Below are 20,054 nucleotides of genomic sequence, written 5' to 3'. Positions count from 1 at the left end.
ATTAGTGGTTGTCCCCTTGACCATGGAGAAGTACGCCACTGACCACAAATTTCAAGCACGTAGATTGGTAACAAACTTTTTATAATTTTGGATAAAATTTTCACCCTGTATATTTTAAAGGTAACGATTTCGGTTTAGCATTTACCGCAAGGGAACCTGTTACTATTTGTTTATTGGAGCATCCCTTGAACGTAATAAAAATCCCCACCAAAGTCTGATGCGCACGAGCGGCCATCTTCAAAAAAGGGTACACTTGAAAAGGAATTATTACGGGAAGGCGGGGGTAGCGTTGCAGCGACCACTGGTCGACCAGCCGCTATCTGCCTATCGGTTCTCTTGTTCTCTTTGTATTTAAGTGTTCTTTGTGTTCGATATTTCTCCAACCGTTATCGAGGTAGTACCTATTCGTTTTAATTCTTCGTTTTGTTTAAGCTATTTTACACTAAATTTGTATTTTTTAAATTGTTTGATTTTTACCGGTTTTTTTACCTTTTGATTTAGCTTTCATGTGCACGTGCTTTTATTAGAATATTCACTATTTTTTAATGTGTTCACGCGTATGTTTTGATTACCCATTTAATTCCGTGGACAAAGAATCTGATACAGCTGGATTCTTAGATGTATCCGTTTTTTTTAACTCGTGGTCGCTACCGGACGGTGCGTAAGAATACGACAAGTGAGACTTCTGTTTAAAATGCGAGTTTTGTATGTGTGATGGTCCACATTGAATGCCTACTGTTGACATTATCACTTGCACTTTTTTCTGCTAAATTAATGGTGGACGATGCCGAAAAAAGTCATGCTCATTTGATGTTCTGTAGATACATGCAATTTATTATTTTACGAGTGGTTTTGTCTAGAGTGAACCGTAGATCTGTTTTGTACTAACATTATTTACCTTGTTTTCCATTTGTAGTTATAATGTCATTTGTATCTGATTTTTATTCATTCGTTTAACCGCATTTGACTGGATTTTCGTTGCACGATTTGGGATATGTTTTTGTATTTTTTTGGTACTTGGTTGCCGTAGTTTAGGTATGTCATCGATGCTGCCAATCGTATGAAAGCTGTTTGGGAATTTCTTTCCTCCACCTCTGAAGACATTTAACCAATTTAGCTAATTACGAAATTGAATGGATCTTCAACCCTCCTGCTACCCCTCACTTTAATGGGATAGGTAAATGAAGCATCTTTCAAGTCAATGAAATTTCATTTGTACAACGTAGCAGAAAATCATATCTTCACTTTTGAGGCATTGTATACCCTTTTGTGTCGTGTAGAAGCTATATTAGTTCAGGCAAATTAGACGTTTTACAAAATGGCGCTTTGTCAAGTGACTAAGTTTAATTAAGAAAAAATTAATACGCGAGCAGGGGAATGAGACTAAGTATTTGGGGAGGGCGGAAAGGGGTGAAAATCGTATAACGGCAATTTCCGGCAAAACTTGATATCAGAGGCAAAAGTTTTCAATAGAAAAGTTGTAGATCGTGAAAAACTCTACAACTTTCTCACCTCAAAGTAACCAAAAAAATGTTATATATTGTTCATTTCCGCAAAAATGATTTTTTCGGCAAAAAACTTTCTTTTTCAAATGAAAATTGTCCTTCAGAGATTTATTGTATGGAGTTCCATTTGGTGTCATTTTCTTCGTTTTTATCTATAGTTTTTCATGACATAAAAAAAACTTTAGTCCCCAATGAAGAAAACGCTCAAAAAACGATTTCAGTAACATTGAATTTTCTAGTAAATGTTGATAATTTGTTTAAATTTTGGAAATTTTTCAAAAACTGATTTCAGCATTCAATTCTACGGGAAAAAATACATAATAACCTATTATGTCTGTGTTTCAACACTTTCTTTTTTTTTGCAAATTTATTTGTAAAAAGGTAACTTTTAATCTCATTTTATCCGGCTGGCTGGCAGCAAATGCGCGTCCGTAGAAGAACGCTTGTAGAAAGACGAGGAGTGTACGTGTACCTACCGGGGACGGGACTATATGGAACGCCGTTGTATCTTTTAATAACTGAACACCTGGACTAAAAAAATTAACTATAATTGAGGCAATGGTACTAAAATTTATAGAAATTTACTTTGTGTTAACAACAATTGCCTAGTTGAAATTAATAATTGCATATCTTCCAATAACAACTCGCAATAATTTCCTCTTTTACAATTTCAAATAACGGTTTTTGTGCGAAATTTCAAAAACCGTTATTGAAATGGCATATTTAACAATTTCAAATCGGCAGTCTTATTCATATATCACGATTTAGAAATAACGTGTTGCAAATTTTAATGTTCAAAAATTATCGATTTGATATTATTAAATAATCTTTAATATCACCTTCACGCTTTGTAATAATTTTCAATTTCAAGTTGAAATAAAAAATTCAATTCTCTATTTCAAACTCGTAACTTTGGAACGCACAATTTAATTTTTAATATCAACTCTGTGATATTGGTAATTCGATTTACTTATATGTCATGACATATAAAAAATTGTGGCGCCATCTATCGAGTGATGTCAAAAGTGAGGAGCGAACCTCAACCCAACTAATCACGTTTGATGTAATTACCGCGAAAATCTACTTTCAAGTGCTTATTTTATTACCCATATCGTTCATAAATACATTGTGCGAATAATATTGTCAAAAAAAAATGTACAATTACGCGAAATGGAGATTTTAAATTCTGTTCCGATTATTAAACTTACTGTCGCTAGAGGGCAGGTCAATTTGCTATATGTGATTTAAAAATATCGCCTTGATATTTTTAATTCATTTACCAATATGTGCGACTTGATATTTTTAATTCTATTGCACAAATTACTAATTTCTACTTGGAATTTTTAAATACTTTGCGAAGTTCGCTATTTGAAATTTATAATTGTAATTCTTCAATTATGGTGTTAAGTTTGTTAATTCAAACGTATTTCATGATATCGACTTTGTATTTTAAAACAATTTTTTATTTCAAAACTATTATTATTTAGAGTTGAAATATTAATAAATTTCATTGATTCCTTTGGTTGGATGTTCAATCCACAACATAACGATAATTTTCAATTTCTTGTTTCAAGTAATATCCATCCCTATTAATTTATTCCTCCACAATGAAGAATTCATTGCTGAATGTTTACAAACTGTTTTTGATATCAAAAATTTTTATCTGATATTTAAAAATAAAAGCTATTTTCAACCATAGAATAATTTTCTATTTCATTTCTTAATTTTCAATAACGAAAATATGTTTTTAAAACTCATCAACCGATTTTTCAGTAACAGAAGTTATAATTTTGCATTCTGAACATTTTAAAACGTACCTGAAATTTTCATTAAAATCAATTAATAGGTATGCAGTTTCAAATAAAACGTTAGACGGGATTGAAATTTTTGCGACAATGGAAGAAGTAGTTTCCATATTGACAATTGTAATTAACACAAAGGTTGTTATAGTTAAGAAAATTTTAATATCCTATTGAAATATACAATTCACGAATTATATTTCTAAGTTTCATATCGTGTACAATGCAAAGTATTTAAAAATTTCAAGTAGAAATTAGTAATTTGTGCAATAGAATTAAAAATATCAAGTCGCACATATTGGTAAATGAATTAAAAATATCAAGGCGATATTTTTAAATCACATATAGCAAATTGACCTGCCCTCTAGCGACAGTAAGTTTAATAATCGGAACAGAATTTAAAATCTCCATTTCGCGTAATTGTACATTTTTTTTGACAATATTATTCGCACAATGTATTTATGAACGATATGGGTAATAAAATAAGCACTTGAAAGTAGATTTTCGCGGTAATTACATCAAACGTGATTAGTTGGGTTGAGGTTCGCTCCTCACTTTTGACATCACTCGATAGATGGCGCCACAATTTTTTATGTCATGACATATAAGTAAATCGAATTACCAATATCACAGAGTTGATATTAAAAATTAAATTGTGCGTTCCAAAGTTACGAGTTTGAAATAGAGAATTGAATTTTTTATTTCAACTTGAAATTGAAAATTATTACAAAGCGTGAAGGTGATATTAAAGATTATTTAATAATATCAAATCGATAATTTTTGAACATTAAAATTTTCAACACGTTATTTCTAAATCGTGATATATGAATAAGACTGCCGATTTGAAATTGTTAAATATGCCATTTCAGTAACGGTTTTTGAAATTTCGCGTTATTTGACGAACAATTATTAATTTCAACTAGGCAATTGTTGTTAACACAAAGTAGGACCGGGTACAACGGCGTTCCATAGGACTACATGATGTGGGGTAGGCGATATCTGAACGCCATCCTCGAGCGTGCTATACTAACGTGGTGATTTTTCCGTTTTTTTCCTATCTTCTTCTACAGTTTTAGTCCGATTGTTTTCAAACTGGTGTCGTTGAAAACATCTTGTAAACGCGCACACGTACTTTTGCGACGGAACTTGTTTTTTTTCCGAGGGGTCAATCGCCAATCGACCCGGTCCAGCTGCCAAAATTTGCCGAAATATTTTCACACGGTCCCCAGAATTTTCCCAGGCTAAGGTACCGTTATACCTACTATCACCCTTTGCAAAGCGCGCCCCTTCGAGGGGTAGTCGACTTTGGATGCCCACAGGTTACCTTCCGCTGCGAATTTTGTCACGCGGTTTAAAGTTTCGTAAAGTTCGAATCCCGGTCTCTCTTTCTTGTGTCGCCAATAGGAGCTCCTCCTATGAAAAGAGCTCCAAAAGTTTAATACTATTTTGTGGAGGGATTTTAGCGAAATTCACTAAACTGGCGACTGCGTGGGGGCGTCAGAATTGGATACCGTTAAAGAGAATGTGGTAGCCCCCGACAAGATTTTACTGATGGTAGCTCGGATGGTGGAGTGAATACTTCAAACGCGATTTGCGGGTGAACGGGACGTCGGAAGTGGGTACCAACAAAGGGAATCGGTAGCCCTCAACAAATTCGTACTGATGGTGGGGTGAAAATTTCAAACGCGAATTGTGAGTCAACGGGACGACGGAACTGGGTACCGACAATGAGAATGTGGTTGTCTCCGGTAAGATCTTACTGATGGTGAAGTCAAAACTGGCAAATAGAATACTGATCTGCCAGACAAAAATGCGCTGAAGTCCCTTCGATCTCACATGAGGATTTTGATAATATTTTTTATTCGAAATTAATTAGTTCACTTTCATTTTTGTTTTTCATAATTGTTGGTAGATGTATGAACAATTTGGCATCAAATTAGGTACGTAAAAACCAATATGTTTTCAAATTATTTTATTCTGGACAATTTTCACAATATTTACAAAATGGAATTAAAAAATATCAGTCTAATCTTGCCTTTTTCGTCATTTGGAGAACTGAATCAATCAAATTGTTTCTGTTCTTCAAGCTCCTCTTCGTCATCACTAAATTCCTCAGGTAATTGATGTTAAGCATTCAGCATTTTGCCGAAAAAAAACGAATATTTCGGAAACCTCTTAATTTTTTATATTGAATAAATATGTACTTATTTGAATCCTAAAATAGTATATTTCAACCAAGTATTGTTAAAAGAAAATGAGTTTTGCGGAAACGAACAATAAAAAACAAAAAAAAACACGGTTTTCTGCGATTTTTTGGGTTACTTTGGGGTTATGTGAGAAAGTCACTGGAAAGAAAGCTGTAGAGTTTCTCACGATCTAGAACTTTTCCATGGAACACTTATTTCTGATCTCAACCTTTGCTGGAAATTGCCGTCATACGATTTCGTCCCTTTACGCCCTCCCCAAAAATTTAATCCCACTCCCCTCTTCGCGTATTTATATTTGTATTTGTTATAGCCCATTTTAACATATCCTGACAAAGCTCCATTAACAACTTTCTTTTTCCTAAAAAAATTGTTAATTCGCGTGGACTATATGTAATAGCCGCCCTTTATGTTAGATAGTAAAAAAAAAACCAGGACGATGTAGAATTTTTATCGCCTGGGCATTTCTTAATTGGCTCCCACTTATGGTTGTTACACACTTATCGGGCGATCCGTCGACGTGCAATTTTCTCTTTACATACTTTAGAACCAGCGTATAAAATCATATTAATTGGATTCTCGAGGCCATTAAAATAAAAATTTGGCCGTGAATAAAATGTACATATGTACTGCACATCCCCCTCCCCCTCTCTCCCCGTATCACAGAGTATGGACATAGAACCAGTACAACAAACAAGATAAATCGATTCAGGAATACATAATTAAAATTTTAAAATCTATAATTGAGAGTAATATTAAAATTGAATTAGGTACTTCAAACGTAAGGAACGATTACGTGGCCCAGTTCTCCGCCACTAGTACAGAAGGAGTGGGAGAAATAGCACCCGGATTTAAGAGAGGGCAAATTGACGTTCTCGGCTTGTCTGACATGGAACAATCCGCGAAGCAACCTTTTTTCTGGCTGCTCAGAAAGTGTCTATGCTCGACAGGTTTTGTTCTGGGCAGAAACCGTAACCAAAAAATAATTTTAATAGCAACGTCCCTCATTCCTTTACTGTACCTTTGCCTAGCGTTGCCGGAGTGGATTCCGTATTTGCTGGACGTTAACGCTGAGGATGATGTAATGTACATGTGGGGATTTTTCTGCGGTATGTGTTAATTGTTCACGAATCAGTGCAATTTGAACATTTTTCAGCGATCATCCGAGGACTATTAGTAAGGTTCCAAGTTTTCAAGCTGGGAAATCTTCTTCGCACCATGGAAAACATTGACGTTTCGAGAACGAAGAAGAGAATAAAATTGAACGCGAAAATTGAGAAGGTTCAAAAGATGCTGAATCGAATTGTCGCATTGGCGTTTTCAATTCTAACCATAGCGGCGCTTCTAGCATTAATACGATGGTACACTAAAAAGGAAAATTCAAATCACTTACCGTTTGCTTTACATCCTCAATGGTCGTTAAACATTACCTACAGTGGCTCTCTAATTTATCACGCGGTGGCATTTATAGCCGTGGCTATACTGAAAATGTTACTGTTGATTGTCTATTTGGATGCATATTAATTCTGCTTATAACGCACTGTAGGAATGTTCAGGAATATTTTCATAATATTATAAAAGACAGTATGGAAGATTTTTCCAATGTAAGTGAATTGTACCCCTGCATGAAATTATTTTCTGTGCCTACAGGATGAAAATTTAGAAATTAAGGACGTCCCTTGGGAGTACTTCTCCAGGAATCTAAAAGAAGCGATTAACTATCACGCAACAATAGTGGAAGTGGCTAATGAAGTTGAGGAAATTTTCCACAACGTTCTTTTAGTGAGCTTCACGATGAACAGCTTACTGACCTGCTTCTTAATTTTTCTTATTACTAACGTAGCTACTCTAAACAGCAAAGCATGCAAAAATCTGGTTTACTTTTAGACTCCATTATTTGGCGCAGAATTTTGGAACTTGTTGCTGTACATCAGTATAACTTTCGATTTATTTTTCTTACATTGTTGCTTACTCCAGAAGTTAGTCGACGAATCTTGGAATATATCAAACGCCTGTTTTAATGCTTACCACCCGGGCACTGATATTCGTCTACAGAAAGCGTTAATGATCGTTATGAGCAAATGTCAAAATAGACCGATTCGGGTAACAATTGGGAAGTTTGCTGAAATGAATCATGCTACGATTCTCAGTGTAAGTACGTAAATTAAAAATCACCTTTATAATTCATCTCTTTCCAGATTATAAGATTGATTTACTCTTTTTTGATGTTGTTAATTCATGTAAAGGCGCAGTAATAGTGGTCCCTTGATCGTTGATAATTGATAGATTTACTGAAATATACTTTTAGCCTCTTGACACATTTTCTACTTTTAGTCCAGTCAAATTACGGGTTGGGCTGGATGTTGTCACTTCACTCAACGACACCAAGCTCATCCTATGTAAAAAAATTCGCTGAATCCGAAAATCATAGTCCCCCTGGCCGGAAACGCCCGGAACATATTGTTTTAAACAAAAAAAGAAGAAAAAATGGGAAAATGTCGTGTTTTTTCACATTTGATTTCGAATATCTCGTTAACTATTGCTCGGAGGGAAAAAATGAATAGAAATGAACTTGTTTAGAATAAAATTTTCTATAAGATACAGTTGGTCCGGAACGCTCATCTTCAACTGTTATTGTTATTTATGGAAAAATGTAAAAAAGTAATCTCGAAAATTAACACTTTGTTAGTACTAAGTAAAATTCATCCGAACTTTTTGAAAATCCGTATTTATTAACTATTTTTGATAACAAAACAATATGACAAACCAGATCACCGTAGGTTTCATACTCATTGATTAATTAAATAAACAAGTAGAAAAAGGGATGCTTTGTCTTTCAAACTGGGGGACTACAAGAGCGTTCCCAATTTTTTTATACATAGTGGAACCGTAAAGCAATCTTTTCCAATAATTGTTCCGATCATTTTTGCAAATCAATGGACTGGGGAATTTTTAGCTTCCTAGCATGTGCTAGGTAGCTATTGCGATAGCCGTTTTTTGAACATTTCAAAATTTCATCAAATGTCGACGTTTTAGACCATTTTAAGCAACTTTTAAAGAATAAAATTTTTTTCCGTCTGTATGTACGTACGTACGTACGTACGTACGTACGTACGTTTGTTGGCAATTTTCTGAGAAAACGGCTCGACGGATTTTGTTGAAATTTTGTATATATGTTTTAGGCATACCGAACAGAAAAATAACGGGCCGGATTTTTGAAAAAAAATTTTGGAGCGCCGTAACGGCATCGAACTTTTTTTTTTCAAATAGCAACCTAAAATTTTTATTCTATTATTTGGAAGACCTTATTTTCCTGTGTACAACCTACAAAAAATTGGGCCGGGTTATATTATCAAAAAACGGAGAAAAAAATTGTCAAAGTCAAAAAAATTGTGTTGCATATGTGCAAAACGCAACGATCTTGTTTCTGAAGCAATTTAAACGAAATTTCTATGGTAAGTCCCTTTAATAAAAGCAAACAAAATTCATGCGCAAAAATCGTGTTGCGCATGCGCAGAAATGCAATTTTCTTATTTATGGAACAATTAAAACGAAATTTGGATGGTAGGTCCTCCTAATAAAAGAAAACAAAATGCATGCGCAAAAAATCGAGTTGCGCATGTGCAACATCCAACTTTCTTATTTATGGAGCAATTTTAACGAAAATTGGATGGTAGGTCCCTCTAATAAAAGCAAACAAAATGCATGCGTAAAAAACATATGTTGGCAATTTTTGGTTTCAGCTAGGAAGCTATTCTGTCAAGAATTTGACACCTGGTTTTTTGTTATATTTCGGGAGTTATTCCATTTGTTAACTAAGAAAATTCTTCGGATTTTGAAAAAAAAATTGCACAGTCCGTCGATTTGCAGGAATCATCGGGACAATTATTGGAAAAGATTGTTTTAGGGTTATAATATGTATAAAAAAATTGAGAACACTCTTGTACTTGTAGTTTGCTAGACACAGCATCTATTTTTCTACTTGTTTATTTAATTAATCAATGAGTATGAAACCTACGGTGATCTGGCTTGTTATATTGTTTTGTTATCAAAAGTAGTTACTAAAGACGGATTTTCAAAAAGATCGAATGAATTTTACTTAGTAATAACAAAGTGTTAATTTTAGAGATTACTGTTTTTACATTTTTCCCTAAAAAACAATAACAGTTGAAAATATTCTAAACAAGTTCATTTCTATTCATTTTTTCCCTCAGAGCAATAGTTAACGAGATATTCGCAGTCAAATGTGAAAAAACACGACATTTTCCCGTTTTTTCTTCATTTTTTGTTTATAACAATATGTTCCGGGCGTTTCCGGCCGGGGGGACTATGATTTTTCGATTCAGCGGATTTTTCTACATAGAATATGCTTGGTTACGTTCAATGAAATGACAACATCCAGTTTATACTACTTTTAGAGCTAATTTGACTGGATTATTTGCACAGTCTTTGGAGAGGGACATGATGCTAGAAAAAATCCACTTTCAATCACATTACGCTCTGGTTGTTAAACGGTGGTTCAATGGACGATATCCCGGTAAATGGATTAGTAGAAGAAATGGACACCACGGTATCCTGACTCGACTTCGCTTGATTTCTTTCTTTGGGGACCATTGAAAACGGCAGTGTCACAATATAACACATCATGAATGTAGAGATTAGAGACACTTTTGGTAATCTCCGTATAATTGTATGTGTCCTAGTGGAGACTATTTTGAGCAATAAATCTTATAGAATCAAAACGTACCAAAATTTATATTAATGCACCAGTTTTGTTTGAAAAAAAAACCTCGATGCCAAACGCATAACCCAAATTTTTTGATGCCCAAGACATATTTTCACAGGCGATTGGTGCAGTAGAACTATAACGGCACAAATGAGTAAAACGTACACTACTCAAAATATTGAAGTTCTTACTCTCGCTCATAGCGCGAAAAATTTGACCCTAACAATAGCAACAGCTGGAAATCGTCGAAAGTTCAAGTAAAAAATTGCGAGAAAACTCTCGGATGTGGCGAAGCGCATTCATCAGTCATGTCCTATACCCAACACGTAGGTATCCAGAACGAAAAACCTACCTATTATACAGGGCGAGTCAACCGAAATAATTTACAAAAAAATAAAAATTGAAAATGGCACCTCCGGTTGATCTCATTCGATCTCGAACTTATTCCTGAAGATGAACTGGTTACCGCTGTTATTGCTACAGCCGATCCGATTTCCGTCCTGGAACGCCGAGATATGACAAGTATCGGTTACAATATACCGAGTGATCAACTACTTGTGTTGCCAGAATTATTTACCGGTTTGGCTTTGCAATGGAACCGGAACAACTGTCTCCGTTGGCGCACTTGGCACCGACATTTGATTATCACATCAACCTCGAGGCGCAGATGAGCCCTCGGGGTCAATAAATTACCAAGCTACAAACTTTAATCCGTCGATAAATCCGTAATTTACCGTTCCGTAACCGAGTTCACTCAGGCCGTTAAGAATGGTGAAGATCTACATCGAGAAGCCCGTTAGGCTCTACCGTCGCAGTTAACCGTTCCGTTACGTAGTGACACGAACCACAAGATCGTGACCCAAACCGAACCCAAGTCGCAAACCGTACCAATCTTACCGAAACCGTATCGATTTTGACCGAAATCGTACCGAATCCGTAAACCGTACCGATTTTAATGCCAGTAATCCGTTACCGATCCGAACCGTTAGGTCCTTTAGATTCACCGAACCAGTTTCCACTCAAGACCGAAGGCAGTGGGTTTCTTCGCAGCCCATTCAGAGGCAATCAAACACCCCTAGCCGGAACTGGACTCTTCCTCCGCACAGCGCCCCTTCCAGACCTCCTGCAATCAGTAAATCTGCCGAGGCTCCAGTTCGCTGGAGGCATGACCAAATTGGTAATTGGAGGTCCCAGTGGCGCAACCGACCGACCGCTGTGGGTGTCGGATCCAAAATAATCCGCCCAATTCGGGTAACCTCTTTCCCTCGGCCGCTGCGATTCAAGGTACCGACCCCCGTCCGTTATTACCGTTAAAGATGCCTACCCATTACCGTTTATAAATGGGATTCTGAACCGCCTCCTTCCAGCCCGCCACATTTCAATTATCGATTTGAAATAAGGTTATTGGCAGGTACAGATGACCAAAACTAGTTGACCATCACTTCTCCCACCATAGCCGAGGTCGAAGATTTTTCCAATTGAAAGTCATGCCCTTTGGGCGTACCAGCCGCGTTCCAGCGTCTTTTGGACCGTGTGGTTGTGCCAGAAATGGAACTCCTCTACCTAGACGACATTATCGTGTTGGAGAGAACGTTCAACGAGCACTTTGACAGTTTGAGGGAAGTTTTCCGCCGGCGCCGTCTCCGTTGGGACAGTCTCAAAATCAACCCCCAAAGTGTAAATTTTGCCGCCTGTCGCTGAAATATTTGCACCACGTTGTGAAGGAGTTTGTTTTAGGACACGTTCTGAAGAAAAAGGGGGTATACACTCGAGGTGCTTTGTTACGCACACCATTGGATTAACGAATGTTGGACTTGGGATGCGCTCAATTAATAATTGATATTTAAGTGAGTCGCAGACTCCCGTCCGATTGAGCTTGGTCGAATCTCAAAAGAACCGCTCTTAATTAACTTGAATTTTGACATACGTCCGGTATTTTTAAGACGTGTGGGAAGGACGTAGTTAATTAAAAACAATTTTAATTCTTATGAACGTATCGAGATTAGAATTCCAATTTGTCCCTACTCAAATAGACTTTTAGATAAAGAGTAAACGTACTATCAAATAGAATCTTTTTGCGTTTTGGATCTTTTGCCGTTTGCATCCTCGCCAGTTAAGTTGTGTAAGTACCGAAATTTTGAACTTTGCCGTAAATTTATTTTTGCAACCGTACCGTATTTAAATCATCGACCTTTTCCCTTTTCCCCAGCTACATTTTGCGTTGCACTGTCATTTTGTAATTATACCGTTTAATTTGGGTTTTTTTGTGAAAGAGAAACGAAGCCACCCTTAGTGTGTAAGCTTCCGGCGAAAGCTCGTCGCAAAGTTGATGGAATTTACTCGAAATCCAGAGGTCATACAAATTTTATTTCAGGACCATCAGAAATCTGAAAAAAAAATCACTGCGGGTTTGTTAAAATTATTGTTTGATATCTTTGAAAATAAATGAACGCCATCGCATTTTCGAAAATGATGGTTGTTTGACCATGACTTCGCTATTTGTGGAGCTACAAGAAAATTAATCTCCATTATAAACTAATTCGTATCTCTTACGGTTTACGAGAGCCCCATAGTGAAAATAAAAAAAAAATCACTCTGTATAACGGTGTGGTAGAATTTATAACCCTTCTGCAAGGTGATATAAGAAATAACGAATTGAACACTGTAAACCCAAATAGTATATCACTTGTTACCAATTGAAATGGCACACCTTGTACATTTTTAGATTTTTGGAATTCACCCACACTTTCACACGCAATACGTTGTTTTAGGTAATTTATACGTGGTTGGTTAAACAAATAATTTAACCATAATCTCGACCATAATTAATATACATGTTAACATGACAACAATCGTAGATTGGTAAATGAAAGCTTGGGAATGTGAAACTCATTTATGGGTGGCAAAAAGGTAAAATAAAATTCAACAAATGTATTTACCCATCACATATTACAATACATATATCTGGACAAATATTTATCGAGTATAGTGCAATTTCTGGTGCTAATGACCAAAATAGAAAATTGGTCAGTTAAGACCTCGGTTAAGACTTCATTGAATGTTGCTGCTGTGCTTTCAGACGAAGTAGCAACATCAAAAACGAGTAAATTACTCTTATAATCTGTAAAACAATTATTCGTGTATAAACATTGTTTCTGGATTTGACTTACAGTAATAATTGTAGCATGAGAAATTGCGACAAATTTTCCAATTGTTACACGAACAGGCCGATTTTGAGATTGGCTCATAACAATCATCAGCGCTTTTTGTATACGAATATCAATGCCAGGACAATACGCTTTAAAACAGGCGTCCGATATTTTGCAAGATTCATCGATTAACTTCTGGAGCAGACAACATTGCAAGAAAAATAAATCTAAAGTTGCACTGAGGTACAGCAACATATTCCAAAAGGTGAGGCTGAATAGTGGCACCTGAAAATGGTTAAATTTTTTGCAAGTTTTGCAATTTTAAGCTAGTACATTAGTAATACGAAAGATTAAGAAGCAAGTCACTATGCTGTTCATTGTGAAACTAAGTAGAAGGACGTTGTGGAAAATGTCCTCAATTTCCTTAACAACTTCCATAATTTTTACGTGATACTCGATCGCTTCTTTTAGATTCCTGAGGAAGTACTCCAAAGGAACGTCTGTGTATTGCACAGAATTCGCATCCAAATGTTCAACCTGTATGTACAAACAATGAGAACGGTTGTTTACCTACGATCCATCACTCACATCAGAAAAATCTTCAATACTGTTCCCCGTAAGATTATAAAAATATTGCGGAACATTGCGACAGTGCGTTATGAGAAGACTCCACATGCAAACAAGTAGACAGTCAACATTAACATTTTCAGTACCTGTAAGTTCAAATGACACAACTTGGAAAGTTAGAGACCCAATGTAGGTAAAGTTTAACGCCCATTGAGGATGCTTAGCAAATGGTAAATGATTCGAATGTTCCTTTTTAGCGCACCATAGTATAGTTGTTAATAGTACAGCTACAGTTGGAAGTGAAAACGACAGCGCCACCTTAAAAAGATATTGTTGGTACGTATCTCTTACTCTACTCACAATTCGGTTTAGTATCTTTTGAGTCTTTGCAATTTCCGCGTTCACTTTTAATTTCTGTTTTACCCGTGGAACGTCAATGTTTTCCATGGTGTGAAGAAGATTGCCCAGCTTGAGGACGTTTAACCTTAGTATTATTCCTCGGACGATTGCTGAAAGGGCTTGTGAAATATGAAAACCTCGTGCAATGAACACATACCACAAATAAAAGCGAACATATACATCACATCATCCGAATGCGCTTCACTCTCGGCTTTGAAGTTCACCATGTACGTAACCCAATCTGGTAGAGCTAAGCAAAGATATAGCAAAGGCACGAGAGACGATATTACTAAGGCGACCTTTTGTTTAACGTTATAGCTTCTTGCCACAACAAATCCTATAAAAGATAGGCATTTTGTGATTAGCCCAAAAAAAGGTTTCTCTGGGGTTCGGTTCATTGTAGAACGGCGCCAAGAGTCTTGGTGTGCTCCCTTTTAAAGCAAACTGCTAGTTCCTCCACCCGTTTTCAGGCAATGGTGGGGATGTCGCTACCAAAGTAGGCCATCTAATTTCTAAGAAATTCATTTTTAATATTCCATCTATTTATCTATGCGTTGAAATGGCATTTTTATTAGAAATTCGAACGAAACCAAATCAAATTTTCATATCCTTGCATTAGAGTAACGACTGAATTTAAACACATACATTCGTGATATTGGAATTTATTATTATTATGATCAAGGGTGGGTTATTTAGATCAATAATTAATTATTCTTTAGTCGATTTTTCATCATTAATAAAAAGGAATAAAAAACAATTTTTTTATTAATTTATCACATATTAGCCCTTTTAAGAATTGCTAACGGAATTTTGGTCCCATGCAATCCCACTCCGCCTGGAACACCTTTCACGTAACTTTTCAGAAATCTATTAGCATTAACTTCTCATTTACAATCGCCTTGGCTATGACATACAGGGTGGTGACTTCCGTAACGCAACATAGGGATTTCAATGTAAAATGCATGAGATTATTGGCTCCCTAAATTATTTTAGAGCAAAAAAGTTTTTTTGTAGAAAACAGTTTTTTACCCCAATCAATCGTATTAGTTTTCAATTTTTTTCATAATTCACTCTGTAATTGGGCGCATGCCTGTTGAGGGCCCAAAACAAGAGAGGGATAATAATAAATAAATAATAAATAAAGACGGAGAATTGGAAAAATAAAACCCACATCTTTTTCAATAATCTGTGATGCCACGAAATTTTATAAAACAAAAAGTAAACCCAACGTCGGTCTACATCATGGCCGTATTTTAAGAATCTTGTAAAAAAATTAATTTCGGTCCTACAAATTTCAATGGCATCAAGAGCTACGTGAAGGCCATTGTGGAAAGTCTTAGGAATTCCCAGGAATTCTTTATGAAGTCTTGGGAATTCCCAGGAATGCTTTGGAAAATCCCGGAAATTCCGAGGAATTCTTTGGAAAGTCGCAGGAATTTCAAAGAATTCTTCGGGAAGTCTTGGGAATTCCCAGGAATTCTTTTACTTACTTCTATTCGAGGTGCCTATAGCACTTTGCCTGACGCTGTCAGTGGTAACGAGGATGTATACTGCATTTCCTTTCAATATTTTGAAAAATTAAAAAAACGGATTGCGCATGCGCAAAACAAATTTTTTATTTCGGCATTCGTTTTACTTTTATCCGAAAAGCCCACATACAAAATTTCATGCAATTCGGTTCATAACTAACGGAGATGTCAAAAGAGCCTTCCTTATTTTTTGGCGTTCATTGCCAGTTCACGAACTCCGATCTACAAATTTGATAAAGAATCCACCTGCAAAATTTCATCGTAATCGGTCCATCCGTTTTCTTTTAAATCGAGGGGCATAAAGCCATCGATCGAGCGAGCAATCTTACGATTGAAAAAAAAGCATAACCGTCTCATTTAAAACGCTAAAATTACCGAAGTCTTTTTTTAATTCTAAAAATCTGCACTGCTAAAACAGTTAGTAAATTGAATTCTCTTACATTATTATCCCTCTCTTGTTCTGGGCCCTCAAAAACCATTTTCTTTGACCCCTAAGACCTTGAAACGTGCCAATCCGATGAAATCTCAAATTCGAATTTTGGAGTGATTTGAATAAGGTCCCAATTTTTTATTGGTGAGGTTAATACACCCCAAGAGTTAAAAGGGAGGCCAGAGAGGAGAAAAACAGAGCTTTTGAAAAAATTACTTAAACTTATGGAATTAGACGGGTTTGAATTGCGAAAATCAAACTCTCTTCGACTTTAAAAAGTGGAACATCTTCTATTAAAGTTCTAGGATTACAGTGGAATCCAATAAATGATAATTTCTTTTCTCTTCCCGTGGTCGGTTACTAAGAGATTTATTTACTTATTGTCCCTCTCTTGTTCTGGATATATTTTATATGAAATTTTCAGAACGTATGACCCTTTAAAAAATTATCATGCAACAGTTAAGGATCTCAAAGGTCGGGTGGGATAATCGTCTATCGTATAAAAGTCACTTCAGACCTGAGTTATTCATCTTTCAAAAATAAGCTTTCCTAGATTACGTACGAAAGCGTGTAGGGGCCACGAAGGAAATTTACTTTACTTCCCCTGCGATTGATAGTTTTTACTTGCAATAGCTAGGTTTTCTTTGGAATTGTTAGTTTTGACTTGCAATTGTTAAGGTACCTTTACACTATAATATATCTCACATGATTTTTTATATGATATGTTATATGATATTTACTATCAACATATTTTTCGTATGAGTTTGTAATGTTTTACTTTACACTTGACAGGTTTTTCATATGACTTTAATACAAGAAGTTACGAAACCATATATAACTTCTCTAAATTAAAATGTTCCAAGTTCCAAGATTGGGCTACTAGTTCAAAAGTTACAGCCCTTTGAATTTTCTTTCGAAATTGGTTTCTAGTCTATAACTTTTGAATGAGAAGTCTGATCGAAAAAGTACGAATTGTTTTGGATTCTACGCACCAAAATTAATAAGAAAAAGTGTTTTCCCGAGAAATTTTGGTGCAGTCGATTTTTGGAAAAAAAATTTTCTTATAGAACTGTAGAATCCATAATTTCAAACAGTTCCAAGATTGGGCTACTAGTTCAAAAGTTACAGCTAGGGAATGCAATCCCGCAGCAAAATCTCAATCTCAATTTGCGGGATCGTTAGATGTTAATCCCGCGGGAACCCGGTATTTGCGGGATCCCGCAAAATTTTAAATAAATTGGCAAATAAGCAATTTTGTGCGGTTAACTTCTGTATTAAAATAAATCGCTAATTATCACAATAAGTATTCAACAAAAAAGTACCTTCAGGCTAACTTAGAACTCAAAAAAATCACCTGTAAAGCACAAATAGGTGAACTTCTAAAGTGCCTCAAAAATCATAGTACATTTTTAACGAAAAAAGTTTAACAATTATTTTAAAAATAATTTCTCCGTTATGCGTTTCATTAACAAAGCAAACAGAGTCGTCCCCTTGGTCGACATTAAGGATGAGTGTACCCTTATTTGAAAGATTACCCCAAACATTTGAAGGGTTAATTACCAATCAAGACACTATTTGACAATGTGTGTCTGAAGACACCACTACAACCAGACAACCAAATACCAATATACTCGTAAATATTTATTGCTCGATTTATTGTTTATGTAATTTATTCTTTCATTAGTAACTAATATACCTATAATCATTGATTATACACACTTATAATCAATGATATAATCAAAAGTTTACTGGTTTACTCAAGTATTCAGCTTTTTCAGATAAGTACAACAGCAAAATGCGAAAAGTAACCATAAAAGGGCGGGATCACTTGGATATTTAAAATTATGATTTGTCTTATGACAGCCATAATACCAAAAATAGTATAGTGTAAACACAAATCTAAATGCTTGTTACTTATCATATGACAAATCACATGAGAAGTATGACAGTGTAAAGGTACCTTTAGTTGTTTCTCATATTAACTATAGTAGTTTTTTTTGCAATTGCTAGTTTTATCATTGCAAAGAAACTAAAAACTCGAACCCATTCCTACATCAAATTTACGTCGCCTGCTGGTCCACTATCAATTGTGTTCATGACTAAATGACGTACCTATATTGCTGACTGCTCGAAAGGTTGGAAATGTGATTGATAGGTGGCAAGAGACTAAAATAAAATTCAACAAATGTATTTACCCATCAAAACTAAATGCACACATATACAATGTACATATTTATCGAGTGCAGTGCAATTTGTGCTGCTAATAACCAAATATAACATTGGTCGGCTATACACAAAGACTTTATTGAAGATCCAGTGGGTGCTGTCCATAATGTTGTAATAAAATTAACTAGACCTTCCCCATAGATTCTTTAATAATATTAAAATTGAGTTTGTGCTACATGTTTCGACATCTCCATTCGTCTTCAGGCAAAAGAATAAATTACAACAAAGTGGTTACATCGTTACTAGGACAGTTAAGGTTAAAGTTAAAATTGATCGAAAACTACGTCAGAATAAAAAGTACCGAAGATAAAAGGAGCCAAGAAGGTCCGATATAACGAGGCGAAAGAGGATAAAATATAAATGTTTAATTAATTAACTATCCCCATGGTTCTACCATTGCAATTACTCCAGCTATGAGTTTAAATTGGGCTTCATCCCTTTCATCTTTAAATTTTTTCGTTTATTAATTGATCTAATGAAGATTGTCACGTCACACCTAACCTTTTTGGTTCGTCCCTTCAGCCTCCTGATTTTAAATTTTTAATCGAATTTGTTTCTGAGACGTCGAAGCTTTCGCCTCGTTATACCGGACCTTCTTGGCTCTTCGGTACTTTTTATTCTGACGTAGTTTTCGGTCAATTTTAACTTTAACCTTAACTGTCCTAGCCACTTTGTTGTAATTTATTCTTTTGCCTGAAGATGTCATGGATATGTCGAAACATGTAGCACAAACTAAATTTTAATATTATTAAAGAATCTATGAAGAAGGTCTAATTAATTTATTACGATTCATTGAAGATTACTGCTGTGCTTTCAGATGAAGTAACAACATCAAAAACGAGTAAATTAATCTTATAATCTGTAAAGAGAGAATATATGTATATACAAATTGATTCTTGAATTCACTTACAGCAATAATTGTAGCATGAGAGATTGCGACAAATTTTCCAATTGTTACACGAACAGGACTATTTTGACATTGGTTCATAACAATCACCAACGCTTTATGTATACGAATATCCAGCCCAGGATGATACGCTTCAAAACAGGCGTGAGATATATTCCAAGATTCATTAATTATCTTCTGGAGCAGGCAACATTGCAAGAAAAATAAATCGAAAGTTCCGCTGAGGTACAGAAACATATTCCAAAAGGCGGCGCCGAATAATGGAGTCTGAAAAATGGTTAGATTTTATGCAAATTATGCAATTTTGAGTTACTACATTAGTAATACGAAAGATTATTAAGCAAGTCACTAGGCTGTTCATTGTGAAACTAACTAGAAGGACGTTGTGGAAAATTTCCTCAATTTCCTTAGCAACTTCTATAAGTTTTACGTGATATTCAATTGCTTCTTTTAGGTTCCTGAGGAAGTACTCCCAAGGAACGTCTTTGTATTGTACGGAATTAGCATCCAAATGTTCAACCTGTATGTATACATGAGAATGGCTTTTATTCCATGATCCATCACTCACATCGGAAAAATCTTCAATACTGTTGCTCGTAAGATTATAAAAATA

The 20,054-nt window shown here is 35.4% G+C and overlaps 3 protein-coding genes across 5 annotated transcripts in view; all 3 read right to left on the bottom strand.

Annotated features, from left to right (window-relative positions):
* LOC116176544 (Ca(2+)/calmodulin-responsive adenylate cyclase) overlaps positions 1–20,054 on the bottom strand; it is a 151,405-nt gene that overhangs the window by 55,236 nt on the left and 76,115 nt on the right. The gene's annotated exons all lie outside the window — the stretch shown is intronic.
* LOC116176244 (putative odorant receptor 92a) lies at positions 13,278–14,576 on the bottom strand. The gene is made up of 6 exons (XM_031494728.1): positions 14,507–14,576; positions 14,311–14,459; positions 13,972–14,268; positions 13,717–13,920; positions 13,405–13,668; positions 13,278–13,355 (listed from the first exon to the last, which is right to left on the bottom strand). Exons 1-6 carry the CDS (start codon positions 14,574–14,576, stop codon positions 13,278–13,280), a joined length of 1,062 nt encoding a protein of 353 aa, XP_031350588.1.
* Positions 19,303–19,875, bottom strand: LOC116176546. Its single transcript, XM_031495159.1, has 3 exons — positions 19,758–19,875; positions 19,445–19,708; positions 19,303–19,393 (listed from the first exon to the last, which is right to left on the bottom strand). Exons 1-3 carry the CDS (start codon positions 19,800–19,802, stop codon positions 19,334–19,336), a joined length of 369 nt encoding a protein of 122 aa, XP_031351019.1. The 5' UTR covers positions 19,803–19,875; the 3' UTR covers positions 19,303–19,333.

This window comes from Photinus pyralis, unplaced genomic scaffold, assembly GCF_008802855.1.
Source record: "Photinus pyralis isolate 1611_PpyrPB1 unplaced genomic scaffold, Ppyr1.3 Ppyr1.4_LG7, whole genome shotgun sequence".
In the NCBI taxonomy this organism is placed as follows: Eukaryota; Metazoa; Arthropoda; class Insecta; order Coleoptera; family Lampyridae; genus Photinus; species Photinus pyralis.
The sequence above is the reverse complement of the archived record's forward strand: the minus strand, read 5'-3'. Positions and strand labels throughout refer to the sequence as shown.